Source organism: Colletes gigas, unplaced genomic scaffold (assembly GCF_013123115.1).
Source record: "Colletes gigas isolate AHSC1104 unplaced genomic scaffold, ASM1312311v1 Colletes_gigas_Sc00006, whole genome shotgun sequence".
Classification (NCBI taxonomy): Eukaryota; Metazoa; Arthropoda; class Insecta; order Hymenoptera; family Colletidae; genus Colletes; species Colletes gigas.
In genome coordinates this window covers 466,625-483,644 of record NW_025106635.1, presented here as the reverse complement: position 1 = coordinate 483,644, position 17,020 = coordinate 466,625, and the positions used below count along the sequence as shown (strand labels likewise).

The 17,020-nt window shown below is 39.3% G+C and overlaps 3 protein-coding genes across 5 annotated transcripts; all 3 read left to right on the top strand.

The window, feature by feature from the left end:
* Positions 1-402: 402 nt before the first annotated feature.
* Positions 403-2,587, top strand: LOC122395650 (26S proteasome regulatory subunit 6B). The gene is made up of 6 exons (XM_043393416.1): positions 403-668; positions 856-948; positions 1,122-1,455; positions 1,521-1,724; positions 1,798-2,062; positions 2,137-2,587. Exons 1-6 carry the CDS (start codon positions 636-638, stop codon positions 2,453-2,455), a joined length of 1,248 nt encoding a protein of 415 aa, XP_043249351.1. The 5' UTR covers positions 403-635; the 3' UTR covers positions 2,456-2,587.
* Positions 2,588-2,833: 246 nt separating this feature from the next.
* Positions 2,834-4,598, top strand: LOC122395677 (alpha- and gamma-adaptin-binding protein p34-like). Its single transcript, XM_043393457.1, has 6 exons — positions 2,834-3,187; positions 3,347-3,516; positions 3,583-3,697; positions 3,768-3,923; positions 4,012-4,128; positions 4,191-4,598. The coding sequence occupies exons 1-6, from the start codon at positions 3,124-3,126 to the stop codon at positions 4,364-4,366; spliced, it is 798 nt and encodes a 265-aa protein (XP_043249392.1). The 5' UTR covers positions 2,834-3,123; the 3' UTR covers positions 4,367-4,598.
* A 153-nt stretch (positions 4,599-4,751) lies between these two features.
* Positions 4,752-16,918, top strand: LOC122395589 (trichohyalin-like). 3 transcript variants are annotated; one of them, XM_043393278.1, is made up of 18 exons: positions 4,752-4,919; positions 5,538-5,674; positions 5,762-6,190; positions 6,476-6,556; positions 6,621-6,771; positions 6,879-7,358; positions 7,445-7,714; positions 7,779-7,996; positions 8,074-10,754; positions 10,827-12,183; positions 12,302-12,671; positions 12,752-13,144; positions 13,224-13,562; positions 13,717-13,861; positions 13,942-14,374; positions 14,476-15,097; positions 15,185-15,587; positions 15,678-16,918. In XM_043393278.1, exons 2-18 carry the CDS (start codon positions 5,638-5,640, stop codon positions 15,975-15,977), a joined length of 8,709 nt encoding a protein of 2,902 aa, XP_043249213.1. In that variant the 5' UTR covers positions 4,752-4,919; positions 5,538-5,637; the 3' UTR covers positions 15,978-16,918. The 3 variants fall into 3 exon arrangements, with proteins under 3 accessions (XP_043249213.1, XP_043249212.1, XP_043249214.1); XM_043393277.1 differs by having other exon boundaries at positions 5,759-6,190; XM_043393279.1 differs by lacking the exons at positions 4,752-4,919; positions 5,538-5,674; positions 5,762-6,190; ... (1 more) ...; positions 6,621-6,771; positions 6,879-7,358 and having other exon boundaries at positions 7,620-7,714; positions 7,793-7,996.
* The last annotated feature ends 102 nt before the right edge of the window (positions 16,919-17,020 follow it).

The window sequence follows — 17,020 nt, the reverse complement described above, 5'->3', positions numbered from 1 at the left end:
GTCGAGAAATAGTTCGTTCCCCCAACGCTAGACGGCGCCCCAACACACAATAGATCGAAAAATATCTTCAACGATTGAAATTGGCTGAAATAGCTGATAATGTTCGACTGAAGTGAGTCAAAGATTTCTTGTAACATCAATATAACATATTTTTTCATTGAAATACCTATGCCAATATAAAATGGCAAAAAATTAGATTCTTGCTTGTGACAACTATGGACTAAAATGACTGTTGCTGTTTTAAGAGAAATTATCTAGCTAGGTTTTACTACTGATCGTAAAATATTCAAATATAAGGATCTAGGGAGTTTATTTCAGTATTTTAGGGACTACTAATAAATTTGGTCTTTTCGATATAACGATTCGTAAGATAGTGTGATGTGTATATGCATAAAGTAATGTAAATTAACAATTTCAGTTCAAATATAAAGTTTAAAGTAACAATTCGTATTGGTAAAAATTTTATCTGTACATTTGACACACTTCTTTATCGTGTTCCTTTCTTCTGTTAAGTAGTTAATGGTAGCCACCCTTGACGAATGCCATCATCGAAGTAAATCTGCTCAAAAGTTTCAAGTCATTCGTTAATTCGTATGTTCGATTGAGATTTAATTGTCTGGGATCTTTGTAAAACAATGGATGAAATGAGTGTTATTCTCCCGGACAAGGTATTTTTATATTTGTTTGTGTATTTTTCCCTTAATTTCGAAGAAAAGATTTTAAATCATATTTAAGTTTAACGTCGCTTATCGTAACCTCAATTCGTTGTTAAAATTAAATTTTGTCTAGACTATGTTCATTGTACTCCTTCACTTCGTTACTCGATTAAATTAAAATTGTATAATATAATTGTAGGATATTGGAGAAATGGATTGTAAGCCTGTAACTGGACACTATACTGGTGCCGGGGATGAATTGGATGTCGAAGATTTGTACACCAAGTATAAGGTATAAAGCAACGATATTTATTTATTTCATGATTTTATTCACCAAATAAAAACAAAAAAAAGTCTGTTTTACAACTTAACTCAAAGTATAGTATTGTACTTTGGTATGTTTGCTTATTTATATTTAATTTATTACGAGCTAGAATTTTATGACGGTGATTTTAAATTTAATAGAAACTGCAGAGAATGTTGGAGTTTCTTGAGGTTCAAGAAGAATATATCAAAGATGAACAGCGTAACTTGAAGAAGGAATATTTGCATGCTCAAGAAGAAGTAAAGCGCATACAGAGCGTGCCTTTAGTTATCGGGCAGTTCTTAGAAGCTGTAGACCAAAATACTGGTATAATAGGCTCTACCACAGGCTCTAATTATTATGTACGTATTCTGTCTACGATCGATAGAGAATTGTTGAAGCCTTCTGCTAGCGTGGCGCTTCATAAGCATAGCAATGCTCTGGTAGATGTTCTGCCACCGGAAGCTGATTCGAGCATCTCTATGTTACAAGCAGGTACATATTTATCACTGTTAGAATTCCAATTGAGAAAACAATCTATCTATTATTTTATTTTATAGACGAAAAGCCGGATATCCAGTATAGCGATATTGGAGGTATGGATATGCAGAAGCAAGAGATCAGAGAAGCAGTAGAGCTGCCTCTTACTCATTTCGAGTTGTATAAACAGATTGGAATTGACCCACCTAGGGGTGTATTAATGTATGGTCCACCTGGGTGTGGTAAGACTATGCTTGCAAAGGCAGTAGCTAGACACACTACAGGTATAAATTATAATATTCATAACTTTATACATTCCTGTACAGATTGATCGGACACGATTATTATATTTTTCAGCTGCATTCATTCGCGTAGTAGGCTCTGAATTTGTACAGAAATACTTGGGCGAAGGGCCAAGAATGGTCAGAGATGTTTTCCGTTTAGCTAAGGAAAACTCGCCTGCTATTATTTTTGTTGATGAAATTGATGCTATTGCTACAAAGAGATTTGATGCTCAAACAGGAGCTGATCGCGAAGTGCAGCGTATTTTGTTGGAGTTGCTCAATCAAATGGACGGATTTGATCAGACAACTAACGTTAAAGTTATAATGGCTACAAATAGGTAAAACTTTCGTAGTTTTGATATTGAAAGAATAAATGATATTGCACAGTTACAGTCGCCTTTACTTTTTGCAGAGCGGATACATTGGACCCTGCCTTGTTGCGTCCTGGTAGATTAGATCGAAAGATCGAATTTCCTTTGCCCGATCGCCGACAGAAACGTCTGATCTTTTCAACGATCACTGCGAAAATGAATTTAAGCGAGGAGGTGGACCTCGAAGATTACGTGGCACGACCAGATAGAATCTCTGGCGCTGATATAAACGCGATTTGCCAGGAAGCAGGAATGCACGCGGTTCGTGAGAATCGTTACATAGTGTTGGCGAAAGATTTCGAGAAGGGTTACAAAAACAACATTAAAAAGGACGAATACGAGCACGAGTTCTACAAATAAAACGGTGGAAGTATATTCGTATATATCATTTATATTTTATGGCTCCATATGTATTTGCAAGTTAATGTATTACTATGAATCGAATAATCAATACACGTTTACACAATTTTTGTGTGTGCATCTTTGCGCGTATGTGTGTGTTTGTATTTATTTTTCCTGACCATTGGAATTTAGTCGCATCTCTCGATTTATGTGCGCGAAACGTAGTTGACGTTATACATATTACGTGTCACTAGCAATCCATATGTCAATTATTTTTTTTATGTATTTATACTAAATATAGATATTATAATGTATACGATTTGTTGAACAGCATAGTTACATTTTTTAATTGGAATTTGTCGGAACTGTAACGTACTGTATGAACTTGGTCAAAGTTACTCCTAGTCCTTAATGGCTAAAACAACAAAAAACGCCTTCACTGTGGTCGTCCATTTCGAAATGTTATGAAATATAACATCGCATCAATGTTGAAAATAATTCAATTTATGGTTATTAAACGCAGCGAAAAGATATCGCTGTGTATTAAATAAAAGTGATCCGTTTTGATTTAAATAGTGTATTACGTGTTTACGTTATTAAGACATGTAAACATAACCTAAAATAATAGATAGTAAATAATTTGTTAAAATCATTCGTATTTGATAGTGCAAATAAATTGTATTACGATGAATTTGCCACGACTACTAATAATCAGCACAGAAAAAGGAAAAGCTAACGAAATTGCTACCAGTAAGTTGATGTTTCAGTGTTTTTTCTTTTTCGACAACATTTTCGTGAAGTAACAAATAAATTAGACGTCGAATTTGTCAAACAAATACTCAAACAATATAATTGTTATCTAAATAAAAGTTTTATCACAGAAATTGTTTTCTTTTTTTCATTTCGCAGGTATAGGAGCAGAGAGATTATCTAATCACGACTATTTTGAGTATTATCTATGGAATATTCAGAATAAGTATTACAGGACACAAGTGTTAGTGTGTGTTACAGAAAATCCATCTCCAGGTATTCCGATCGACGGCGTAGAAGCATTGATCGTGCATCATGATCCGCAGGCAGTAAGATTCTTATTTTTAGAGAGAACTTTTAACAAGACAAATGATTTTTGCCATTAACTTTCTCAGGAAAATGCAGAACACAATTTAAAACAATGGTCTTCTTTGATTACTTCTTTAATGGAAGCAGAAGTATTATTATTTTCTTGTAATTGTATAACAGATGTTCTTATCAGAGACAAAGGTATAATAATTTATTTATACTATAAATCTTATTATATTATAGAACATTAACTCTATATTTTTTGTTTTAGTAATAAAATGGTGTTTACAAAAGAAGTTTGAATTAATTGAATTAAATAGACCCGATACAGATGTTTCGGAAGCTGATTTAGAACATAACAAATATGGCATTGAAAGGATTATCGAAGCTTTACATGCTCATACGTGGCCCAACATGATACTGAAAGGTTTTCAATAAAAATTACACTTGAGTCTAGACATTAAGATATTAAACTCCTTACGATGTAAAATGTATCATTGATTTTTATTTTGTAGGGAAATCGTCGAGTACGGAAGATCAAGGCTCTGACATGGATGAAGTTGAAGAGCAATTTGAAAATATCAGATTGTCTCAGGATGTCACAGAGATATTTTCAATGGAGAACATGCTAGGTCAGTTGGAAACAAACTTATTAAAAAATGCGTTTTAAATTGATGTAAATCTTTTATTTCAGATGGAATTATGGGGGAAGAAAATACAGATTTTGGCGAATTATTTAGTCAATTAATGGCTATGAAAGAACATGCTGCAACACTACCGACTAATCAAAGACGAATAGCAGCTGAACAATTAGTTAATGCATTCTGGAAAGCGATGGGAGGTGACCCTTCAGAAACTGAATTAAACTAATTTATGCATTAATTATATAATGCGCATAGATACCTACCACACATGCATAATTGCTTATGACTTATGATAGAACTGTTCTGGTATATTGGTCTGAATTGAGCGCAATAATAAAGCCAATCGTTATAACAATAGAAAAAGAAAAAAAAAAAAAATAACATAGTCTTGCATGTATCAAATATACATTTAAATTCTGTATATGAATTACATCTATACTATAATTTCTTCAATACACTACGCTATACAATCTCTTTTATTCAAGACGAATAAAATTACGTATGTTTCCTTACTATACCCCCCTGTTTATTCCTCATCTATTGGCATCCTTGCTTTTTGCCGTATACACGAGCGTCTATAGTTGCCGGCCTGCCGTTTGACTAAAATGTCTGACGCTTTTCACGCAGTAGCTCCGTTTGACTTGGACGAGCACAGAAACGGAACAGTGGAATTAAAAACGTTCGCACGGCTGAAACGTTCGAGTTGTGACGCGCGAAATATATTGTCATTTTTATTACGGACAACATGTATTCGTCGGTTACTTAGCGCTTGGCACGGAGTAAGTTACTGTAACAACCGATAACAGAATAACTGTGTGATATTTTGTTCTCGTTTTTAATACTTCTTCGCGATCCAATTGTATTTTATTGGCCAGTGACAGTTTTACGGGATACCGCTAAGAATAAGCGTGTTTCCTTTGTGGTATTTAGTCGTAGTAAATATATGTGAAAATCAAGTACTCTACACCTTATATTACAGTACATTGCTTTATTTCATATTTTCTCGAACAAGATATATTTTTACGATTCGAATCGTTTTCTATTTCAATATTTCGTCTATTAACACTGTGTCAGAAATACCTTTTATTATGAAAATCCGGAATGAAAATTGCTATTATTGATGATTAAGTGGATTATATGACTGCTCCTTGTAACAAGGTTCTTGTGTGTGTATGCACATGTGAATGTTTGCATTCAAAATGTATCAATCTTGTTTTATACGAATATGAATTATTTTCTACGATACTCGCAACACGCGAAAATTAAGATAAAAAAGTTACTTATGCGATTAGTAATTTCATGCGCAGGAAATTTGATTGTTTTTGAACGTTTAAGTTATAAAAAAATTATAATGTATTCCGATGAGAGTGTAAATGACATAGTTTTTGTTTTTTTAGAGTTTAACATATATTAAGTATGAAAAATAAAATTTTCATCGATACTTACAATAGTTGCTTGAAAGAACAATTACATATGCGATAAAATAAGACCTTGTCAATGACAGAGATAGACATAGCGATCAATTCACCAGAAGGTAATTTTTCTTGATGATTTGTTTACTTCCACTAGTGTACCAGCATCATTTTTTTTTATTATTTTTATATGATTTTGTACGTAGAAGAACCCGAAAAGAAAAGTATTAACACAATGTCACAGTCGGAGGATGCTTATGCTCCAGAGGAACCAACACCAGACATTCCAATATCTTTGCTTGACATACAAATGCCAGAAACACCGGATAGCACGAAAGGTCAAGTCAGCGATGGAGACACGCCCAGGTTGGAAAGTCCTAAACTGCTTAAACCCGTGCTAGGAAAAGTACAAGCGAAAAAAAGATTGATGGCATTTGTCAATAAGTTCAGCGTGCTACCAAAGGTTCCAAATAAATCCAATTTAGTTCAGACTCACTCTGCGAAAAGTTCCAAGTCTAAAATAAGCGATAGTAAGTCTTTACAAAATGAATCAAGCGCAGGGTTAAGTATGGATTCGGACTCTATGCAACAGTTCCATAATCGTCATTCAAGTAGTGGGAAATTAAAGAAAAAAACAGGTATCGTTAAATGAATTTAACTTAATGCGTTCACAGTCCACTGACCTATATGCGGGTTAGACATCTGCTGATCTATATATAGTTTAGGAGATTTTTCATTTAGAAATCTGCAAAAAAAGAAGTTTATATTGTTTAGCAAAAGAAAGCAGTTATTGTTATAAGCTTGTTACTTTTTGGACTGTGTGAGTAGATCCACACTCTCAGGCCTGGATAGTGAACGTGTTAATGTATTTTCTAACATTAGCAAAGTGTATATTTTAATTATTTAATAATGCAACTATGTAGAAGAAAAGATACTGGCTATTGAAGAAATTAGACGAGAAGAGTCTAAAAGTAAAATGTTATTGGCAGAAGCTATGGCTGCAGGTACTTAATCGCATAATATGTAAGAGGAGGATTCATTATTTACAATAATTTATATTCTTTGCAGCTAGTTTAGAAGAAGATAGCTATGCAAATAGAAATGGACAAAATTTATTAGAAAATGTAAAAAGTATGAGAGACAGAAATAGACAAGATAATATTAGTGTTTCTCGTAAAAGTGCTTTAAAGTCATTGATAGAAAATAAATATTCCGAGAGGTATAAAAATCTTGCTTTATATTACAAGTATTGCAATCATTGTTATATGTGATTGTACTACTTACATTTTTTGCTGAGCACAGATGATGTTTAGAATTTTTTTTAAGGAGGCGATACGGTAGAGAAGAACGAAAAACTAGCATAAGTAGAGAAACGAAAGATTATAACGGAAGTAAAGAACGGTATTATAAGGTCTCCTCCTATGATAGAGAACAGCGTAGAAAAGAGAAAGATAAAAAAGATGATAGAGATAAGCGAGACGATACTGGTAAATACGAAGAAAACCGAGATAGAAAAGACGACGAACGGGATAAAAAGGATAATGAAAAAGACAGGTGGGATGACGTAAAGGAAAAAAAAGTAACGAGGGAGAAAAAGGAGAATTTTAGGGAAAAGAGAAGCGTTTCAAGAGAAAAGAGTTCAGAGGTTCGAGAGAAAAAAGAGAAAGATAACAAAGATAAAGACAAGGGAAAAGAGAAAGATGTAACGATTTCTTCGTGGACGGAGCTGAAAAAGTGTGGTATAATGATGGACGATATTATCAACATTAGAAGACGCGATTACTCGGAACGATCAACAAAGAACAGGTTTGAAAGATATTTGAATTCACTTGTATGGTACTTGAAATATATGTTTTATGTAATAAATAAATGTTGAAAAATATGTTTTACAGAATAGCTGAGGATTATCAACGTTACTTCGAACAAATGTTACTGTTAAACAATTGTCGTTCGAAACGATACGCTTATACCGCTGAAGGACTCGACGGACCTAAAGAATATCCTCCCGAATCAGTGAGAGTGACCAAACGAGGAAGACCTCAATTACTTTACTGCGAAAATCCTCGCATATCGTTGTTTCTTAATCGCGAACAGGTTCTTCAAGTCGTCGCTGCCGATCGCCGTGAAAAGATGCGGGAGATATGCGAAGCAGATTTTACACGGTATATCAAAATGTCTTTTACCTCTTCAGTTTTCCTTTACCCATTCAGATCCTAACAATTCTAGAGATAACGCGGAAGAAGTGGAGAAGCCGTCGCGTGTCCGTAATTGGTATCCGAAAACAGGCATGTGTAAATTCAGCGAGAAGACTAAATGGCAGTTCCCTATTAGCGTGCAACTTCCTAGATCAAAGTGGGACAGCGAGGACGAGGACAGGTTAACCAACGACACCGAGAAAGAACAAGAGAGCGAAGTAAAAACGGACGAAGCTGTTTCAGAAAAAGGTAAACTTTTTAAGATAATAGTAAAACATATTTTAGTCTCTTGGGGTGAAAGCAATAATGTACAAAATTTGTTTCAGAACAAGAGGCATTTTCTTCGCGTTCGAGCGTAGTAGAGGAGGATGTTACCGTCAACGAAAAGATCATCGATGAAGTTAGCGAATCGTTTAACGTCAAAGAAGTAAACGACGACGATAGACAATCAACATCACCGTTGCTGCAATCTGCAGGCAACGAGAAATTGGCCTCGGAGTACGAACAATTCATGAAGATGGTTTGCACCGATATTCCAACATCGGAGGACTACTCGCCAAAAGCGATCAACACCAAATCCACTTCGTCGTTAAGTTATCACGACTTTAATATAGAAACGAATTTACCGGAGGACAATAATTTCGCGTTCGTAGAGCATGACATAACTGAAAATTCAGATAAAGCCAATACAAGCAAAGCGGAGGAGGAGACGATTAAAGGCGACGAGAGTCGGAAGAATTTGGAGAAAATTTCTGAAGCCGTGGACGATCACGTGTCTTTGAGCAGTTCTCACATTCAGGTAGAGGAGTGCGCGAGAGACAACGAAGAGATTCGCGAGAAAAGTGACACGGATGATTCCAGATCGATTCCCAGCGATTGGGAGAATGTTCAGATTAAAGTGGAACGTCTTAGCGACGATAACTCCGACTCGAGAGAGACGAGGAAGAAGAAGAGACGAAAGAAGGTGACTTCCAGTAGCGAGTCGTCTAGCACATCGAGCTCTTCGGATTCCGAGGAAGAAACAAAGAGTAGGAGAAGGAAACGAAAGGTAGCGAACGACGAGTCGAGCTCGGATTCGGATAGCAGCGAGAGCAGCAGCAGCAGTAGCAGCAGCGACTCTTCTAGCTCCGACGACAAACGAAAGAAACGAAGGAAGAAGAAACGAAAGGCCGAGAAGCGAAAGAAGAAAGCGAAACGAATAGCCAGGACGAAGAAAAAACGAAGAAGAAAAGTAAGTTCCGACTCTAGCAACAGCGATTCCTCCGACGAGAGAAGGAAAAAGAAAATTGTGAGCAAAAAGTCAAAACAGAAACAGGAAACCACGAAGAAGCAGGTTAACAACGAAGAGATAGTGAAAGCAAAGTCGCCTTTGGAGTCTCCGTCGCTGGAAAGCGCGAAGCTGATGCGTTCGCGTGTTTCGACGAAGAAGATCAAGGAAGAGGCCAAGGTCGAGTCTAGAAAGAGATCCACGGAGAAACGTGACATTTGGGGGAAAGAAAAAGAGCTGGCGCGTAAAGTGATCATCGAGAATAGCGCGTGTACCAAAGCTCGCAAAGACGAGGGTCAAAGGAGCAAAGCTGAGGAAAGATATTTGGAGGATTGGGAAATGGATTCTGTGACAATATCGCCGCAGAAGGCAGACAGGGTACCGAAAAGCGTTATCGAGAAAATAGAAAATCCAATGGTGGAGGATCTTAAAAAGATGGAGAAAAAAGACGAACGAAGTAAGAAGGATGAGCGAATCAAAAAGGACGAACGGCTGAAGGAGCAATGCTCGAGCATCGGTACGGAAATCGTGCAAGGACAATCGAAAATCGAAGAAGACAACGACGCGAAGAAGAGAAAGAAACGAGAGAAGGAGAAGAAAAATAGCAACGAATTTCTAGCCGATTGGGAGAAAGAAAGTGAACGAGTGTCGCAGCATATGATGCAAGACGAGGCAAAGTTGTCCAAGAAGTTGGACAGGTCGAAGAAGGAGAAATGGGGAGAGACTGAATTTGATACTCTAAATGTCCTGTCTTTGACGCAGTTGGAGAGGGAAGTGAATAAAAGGCAGCTATTGGCAGATGATTGGGAAGTGGATAGCTTGGAGGCTGCGCCGGACTTGTCGATCAACAAAAAGAAATCTACCCGCGGTTCGAAAAAAGTGGAGAAAGAAGTTCGTTACGATAAAAAAACCGACACGTACATCTCTATAGAGAAGGAAAGTTCAAGAGAATCGAAGAAGAGGCAAGATCGACTCTCCGCGATGAGAATCTGGGAGGAAGAGCAGGAAGAAGGTGAAAGGGAAGCTATGATTCTTATGGAACAGAAAACTAAAAGAAAAAGGGACGAATGGGACATCGAGGAGGAATCGTACTTGCGAGAAAAGAACGAGAGAAAAGAGACTATAGAAGACAACATCCCTAAGATTGATATTCACAAAGAAATAATTACAGCTAATAACGACATAGATACATCAACAAAGACAAGTACTGTTAAAAAGAATAAGAAGAGTCGTTGGGACATAGCGTCGCAGTCTGAGGAAAAAATCGAACTTAAAGCGCCTGTTATGTGGGAAGAAGAATGCGCAGAATGGGCAACTATAAACAAATTCGAATGTAAAACTGATAAAATATTCTTAGAACGTTGTGATTCGCTGTTACCTAAGAACAAGATAAAAGATGAGGACATTTGTATGGTTAATCAACAATCGAGAAAGTCTATGTCAAAGAATTCAGATATTATTGATTTGTTCTCAAGGAATTCTCAAGATGTGAACTTGCTGGAATCATCCTGGGCCACGGAAGAGCTTATCAAAAGCAACTCGCGAATAAAGAACTTGGAGAACAGTTCTCAAAGGGACATATTCTTCGAAAAGACGAAGGAAGAAGCGCTTGCGTCGGTTATAAAGGAACATCAGGCTGTAGAACAATTAAAAGACATGTTTGAAATGGATGTAAAGTTGACTAGGAAGAATATTGAATTATATAGTCCTAGTTCTCCAGCACCGTCTCAAAAATCCGAGGTATGTTTTTATATTTATCATACGTATTTATTATTTAAAATAGACACAATTTGGTAATTGCTAATTTTTCAGGATATGGAAACGTTTGAGAAAGAACACTCGAGCTCGTTAAATCTGAAAGAAGATTTCTCCCCGGACAAGTTGAAAAGGGAGACTTCGATCAAGTCCGACGAAGAATCAATTTCTGTTTCCAACATACCTCTTCAGATAAAGTATCGAGAAGACAAATATGGGATGTCTACAGTAACGAAAGAAGAGTTCGAGGAACTTCTGGGCATGCAAGCAGAGGATCAACTGACTCCAAAAAAATTCGACGTGAACAAAGAGTTTGAAGTGTTGCCCGGTATGCTTTCGATCAACGAGCCATGTCTCGAGACGAACGCTTACAAACGACTGCGAATGGACATATTCGCCGAGTACGAGTCGGACGAATCTCGTGGTAAATTAATCGCGAAGAACGTTCAAGTGGCATCATCTGCTAACACGAAAGAGGACGAGTCGACCGAAGGGAAAGCAGCTTTGAAACTGATCCCCAAACAATTGTTGGTACGACGTAATAACGAGCGCGTGAAAACGAAATTGATCTCTGACGATCCCATACAGCACGCGGCAGCTCTTTTGACGATCCAGAAGAAATTGCGAGAATCGCACACTGTGGAAATTGACGCGAAGAACAACGTCACTTGCGAGGACCCTTCAAACGAGTTTATGATCGAATGTGAGAAAACAACCGACACGTCCGCCTGTAACGTCGTTCCTACGGAGCAGACCACCGTCACCGATGTTAAAGTCGACTCCAAGGACTTGTCCATAACGGTGAAAACTTCGATCACGACCAAGTCGGAGTCACCAGGTTCGATAAAGTTCGATGTGGATCGCGTCGGGGAATACAAATTAAGCGATAAGGGGATCGACAAAGCGGAGGAGCTTAAGAAACCGAGATCCAGCGGCAAAGATGTCAGCGATACGGAAACGCAGACTAGATCGCTGATCGGGGAGCAGAGAAAGAGAAGTCCTGGTAAGAAGGAAAACGACAAACGAGTCAGTGATCGAGGCAAAGAGAGGAGGGAGAGGAAATTTGATGATAGAGATAGAAATGACAGAAGAGATAGCAGAAGTTTGAAACAGGACTACTCTGATGGTAGAAGGAGATCCAGTCCTTCGAGTAGTCGTGGCAGAAAACGAAGAAGCGTTAGTCCACATACCTCTTGGGAGAGAGAGAGAAGCCACAGCGAGAGTCATAGTCGTAGTTGGAGTAGAAGCAGAAGCAAGAGTCCAAAGAGGAAGGATGAATCGATCGCCTCTTCGAGCAGGGAGAAACGACCTGGTAGAATCGACGAAGAGAGATGTGGTAGGCCTAGGACAGACGATAGGAGAGAAAGACCTATGCGGAGTCCTTCGCGACCCAACGCTACACCATATAACAAAGGTATACTTAAACTTTCCACGGTTCATCCCATCTTCTTCCAAATTCTAACCATTCTTCCTTTGTTCCTTCCAATGTTGCTTGACTTTGATACTCATGGATTTGTATCGATTATTTTTAGACCACTTCAAGAAGTATGGACCCACCAAAGGAGATCGTGATGATTGGAGCAGGAGAAAGTATGACCCTATGGAAAGGGATCGAGAGAAAGAGGGAAGACCGTACGATCCTATGGAAGTGTTGAGGGAAAGAAACATAGATCCCGACAGGCACAGAGAGGGTAGATTTAGAGCAGAAGAAGTCGATCGGTCATTTTGGCCATACGAATCTGAAAACGTGGTGTCGCACGATGGAAACGAATCGTTGGACTCTTACGCCAATGGCCAAGCATTGGATCTCGATTATGACGAGAAAGCATACTATAGAGAGGAGAGTATCGAAAGAGATAACTTGGAGGGTCCTCTTCGTTCCATGGCAAAGTTCAAACAAAGGTACTACGTATGTTTTAACGCAATAAACCTGTCCATGTTATACACTCTTAACGCTAAAAATTATTGTGTTACTTTAACAGGAGAAGCAGATCTAGTACAAGAAGAGACAGGCAATGGGAGAAAGAAAGAGATTCGTTAGATTTGGACAGACATGCGCATGCTCGAAGAACTGAAAAAATTCCACCGTCGAGAGGACGTTCTCCGCCTCGACTGCGACGCTCACCGCCCAGAGTATCGCACGATCGCTTCAGACGGGGATCTAGATCGCGATCGAGATCGTGGTCGCGATCGCGTACTAGGTCTAGATCAAGAACGCGATCGCGTTCACGATCAACGTCCAGGTCTAGGTCGATGATGCGATCAAGATCGAGATCCAGATCGAGATCGCGATCGCGGACTAGATCTACCTCGAGATCGAGAATGAGGAGTCCCAATCACGGGTTAAGAATGACGGAACATTTACAATCCTCCAGGTGAATGTTAACAGAATGTTGATAATGTTAATCGTTGCTCGTGTTGGACGGTCGATAAGCAGTTTTACTGTCAATTCAGATCACCCTCTCTGGGACGAGGTAGAGTCGGCGAAAACTCAAGGGAAAGGAAGGATGAACACGATAGTAGGAATCTAAATACCTGTGCCGAGAGGGGTAGACGCATAGAAACCATTGTTCAATCCGTGTCCGGACTTCCTAGAGTTACGGCCGACTCGGCCGTATTGCACTCGGAAATGCACATCGGTGACAATATGGAAACAGTCGCATCTAGTTTCCAATATACAAACGAGAACGAAGTTGGGAACGAGTATTACTATAGCGAGAATAATTTAACCTATCCGCCGTGTATCGACGACTCAACGACGAGTTCACCGAAACGTTTGTCCCTCGACGATAGGTAATCCTCACGTCGTGTCGTGTTCGGAACCCTGGTATTCACCAGCCTTCCTTTCCACTGCTTCCCAAACCTGCACACCGATTACTCCCAACACCGAACAAAACCATATTCTCCGCTTTGTACTCGTTTGATATATTCATTATTTCTATTATAGACTGGAACTCGAGCTGGGAATTAAGAAACAGCAAGACAGCGCGGGAGTGATGAACGATTATCCTGACAATTACAATTCCAACTTGTGTTATCCATCATCGCCGCAACAACAAATGCTGTATCGTCAGCAACCTACAGTGTTACAAGTAAGATTTAAATGGGTTAATACAGAATTCATTTGTTTAGTATCTACGGTTTACATATTTATATTAAATATATCTAAAAGGTGGGCAACGTGTTGCAAGTGGTACCAGCAGACTTCAATGGAGTTCCAATTGTACGTAGGGAGCCAACAAGTTCCACACCAGCTCCCATTGTACAAGGTTCTAGCCAAGTTGTACGCGTAGGTAATGTTCTTCAAGTTGTGCCGACATCGTTAGACTGGAGTGGTGGGCAATCCTCGTCGGTCGACCAACCAGCAGGGATGATGTATTCCGCGACAGTACCACAGCCTTCTCCGGTACCTTCAGTCCCTCCTATCTCTGTACCTGTTCCAGTTCCAGTTCCTATGCCAGTACCAGTTCCATCCGTGTTAAGTACATCAACGCCGGTTTCCGCATTGTCACCGGTCCCATTATCTCTCACTGTACCTGTGCCGGTTCCGGTCCCAATTCCAGTGCCGCAGACTACGTTCCCCAGAACAGAAGTTGCACTTCCAAGTAAGTCGATTGAAAGTTTCAGTCATCCGGATGAGAGCAGTCTCAGATACTCCACTCTGTATTATTGTTTATTGTTTGTTCGTTTGATTATTTCTCCGTAGAAGCACCAGTTCAGCCAGTATATAATTACGAGGCTATTCTCGAGACCCGTCGCAAAGAAAGGGAAGAACGCAAACGAGTGCGGGAGATGAGGAGAAAGGAGAAGGAACGCAGGCGAATAGAGCGGATCAATCGACGCGCACTTCGACTGTTGGAAAAGAATAACTCGCGTCAGTCGGATAACGAAGGTCAACCAAAGACCTCGAGCTTGGATCCGGCTGTCCTGAAAGCTCTTCGAGAAGCCGAAGAACAAACTGATTTGGAACAGCAGCAAACATCTTCCGCAGCTTCCGATAAAGAAGAAGAACCAGTTGCTACATCCTCTGCTGCTGCGGAAGAAGAAGACGTGATTGCCGATGAGGACGAGGAGGAGGAGGAGGAAGAAGAAGCCGAGGTAGAGGACGACGAGGAAGATGAGGAGGAACCAGAAGATGACGAAGAAGAGGAGGAGGAAGACGATGAGAAGACTTTGTTGCGATTAAACAATCAACGAAACGAAGTGGACGAAGTTGCCGTGGCGACGACGAGCGAAACTAGCAAAATCCAAGTCGAAATGGAGTCCTTGGAGTGGCCAGAATTACCACCACCGCCCTTAAAGGGAATTTTAGTTGCTCATGGTTTTAGGTATGCGAAACTATCGAGATTCTGAACATTCTCAGGGATCTCGTCCTGATTCCCAATGCTCCTAATTATTATATGTTTACGTTTTAGAAGATCCTTGGTCCCCAATGGTAACCTGGACGATTTATCTACTCCTGAAAATGAGAGCGAAGACAACGGGGACAGAGAAGGGTTGGAAATAGAGAGAAACTATGAACTCAGTAAGGATGAAACTGGTGACAATAAGTTTTGGAAATCAAAAGCTCAAACCAAGACGAAATCGAGGTCGGTGAAACTGAACAAGAAAAAACAAAAGAGTAAAAAGTCGGTCCAGTTCGCGGATGGAATCAAACCTGGAGAAGGTACGAGTCCCAGTGGCGGTGAAGGAGATATGCCATCCCCTCCGCCTCCCACAGCCGTGGTTACTCGAGATGGAACTCGAAGGTCGAGCTCCAGAAAGAGTAGGAAACAAGAAAAGAGAACACGACCACCGAAGGCAAAGAAAAAAGTGAAGGTTTGTTTCATCCATTTTTCAATTGCGTTGGACATATCAATTCTGGTTATGCTTTTTGATATCAGTAGTCTAACGAGTGATATTTGTCAGGTAAAAATAATAAAATTGAAGAAGCCGCGCGTCACTCCGTTAACGGCGATGATGATGGACGATTCGGACGAGCTGGACGATCGTTCCCCGCCGCCGCCACCTCCTGGTTCACCGCCGCCGCCGCACCTTTGGCCAAGCTATCTTTCCGCTTATAATTCCACGGCACGACTTAGCGAAGTTCAAGTGACAACGCCTGCGACCCCGAACACCGCTCAAGCTCCACCACCCCCCACTCCTTTGCCACTTTTAGTTCCTCCTCCTCCTCTAAATTATACGATACAACCATGTAGCAAGGCGTAAGATCTTTCGTGTATTTTAAGGAAAATGATATACACGCCAACGTGTGTGACGTCTTTAAGTTAAACTTTGTAAATTGAACACAACACGAATAGATTCGTTTCTCCGCGCGAAAAAAAAATGGAACTCGAGAACGTGAGGTGGTTCTTGGTTACGAAGGCCAGCCAGGACGCCGAATTTCGTTGAAATTTCTGCGCGGGACTTACGGAAAATTCTGTATTATTGTTAGCAACAATTTTTATCGGTTGTTCTCGCTTTCTGTAAATAGCTTCATTTTTCGCGATACAACCGTGTTATCCTCGGTGCGAAGTGTTCCATTGCGTCCAAGTCTCGATGAATTCGTGTTACGTACGATATATTTTCGATACGATAAAAAAAAAGAAAAAAAGAAAGAGATCGAATACAATGGAAATTGTAAACTTAACGCGAGTGTAATTTATAACGTGAGACTCGGACTTTTTAAGACCGATTGTTAATAGCACCTTACATTGTTGAAGATGTAAGATGGTACTCGTGAAAGGCGAATTTATCATTGTATATTTTACTTTTATAGTTTACCACGAACTGTCTTCAACTTAGACATAGTTGAATAATGGGTCTTGATGCAATTCCATTCATTTTTTTTTTTTTCTCTCTTTGTTTTCTCTTCATTAAAGCTCATTCTATTTGCGGAAAAAAAGAGCCTGTACATAACGCGGGAATAGATGCGATTAGACCAAATTTCATATTAATCGATGAACAAGGCAAATATAAATTAAATAAAATGAAGCTGAGCTTAATCAACTAGTTCTCTAAATTTTTACATTCTCTGTACATAATATCGATCGATCATTGTTCGAACACGGATCGTTTCTTTTTACTTCGTGAATGCTCTTCTGCTTTATGCGAAACGATATTTCTCATCATTAATAAGAAAGACGTTCAACTGCCCATAGTTATCTGAATTCCCACAACTTTTTGAAGGATATCGATTTGTATTAAAAATAAACGTAATTCTTTTAATAAATGCTGTGCTTTCATTGAAGCTTACGCGAACCGTATTATTA

What these genes read in the sequence shown, in the direction of transcription:
- LOC122395650 (XM_043393416.1), top strand. Translation starts at nt 636, where the DNA reads ATGGATGAAATGAGTGTTATTCTCCCGGACAAG. An exon ending in GTGTTATTCTCCCGGACAAG is followed by an intron (nt 669 to 855) that starts GTATTTTTATAT and finishes ATATAATTGTAG; the next exon opens with GATATTGGAGAAATGGATTG. An exon ending in GTTATAATGGCTACAAATAG is followed by an intron (nt 2,063 to 2,136) that starts GTAAAACTTTCG and finishes TACTTTTTGCAG; the next exon opens with AGCGGATACATTGGACCCTG.
- LOC122395677 (XM_043393457.1), top strand. Translation starts at nt 3,124, where the DNA reads ATGAATTTGCCACGACTACTAATAATCAGCACAGAAAAAGGAAAAGCT. An exon ending in AGCTAACGAAATTGCTACCA is followed by an intron (nt 3,188 to 3,346) that starts GTAAGTTGATGT and finishes TTCATTTCGCAG; the next exon opens with GTATAGGAGCAGAGAGATTA. An exon ending in TGTTCTTATCAGAGACAAAG is followed by an intron (nt 3,698 to 3,767) that starts GTATAATAATTT and finishes TTTTTGTTTTAG; the next exon opens with TAATAAAATGGTGTTTACAA.
- LOC122395589 (XM_043393277.1), top strand. Translation starts at nt 5,638, where the DNA reads ATGACAGAGATAGACATAGCGATCAATTCACCAGAAG. An exon ending in TTAGTTGCTCATGGTTTTAG is followed by an intron (nt 15,098 to 15,184) that starts GTATGCGAAACT and finishes TTTACGTTTTAG; the next exon opens with AAGATCCTTGGTCCCCAATG. An exon ending in AGGCAAAGAAAAAAGTGAAG is followed by an intron (nt 15,588 to 15,677) that starts GTTTGTTTCATC and finishes GATATTTGTCAG; the next exon opens with GTAAAAATAATAAAATTGAA.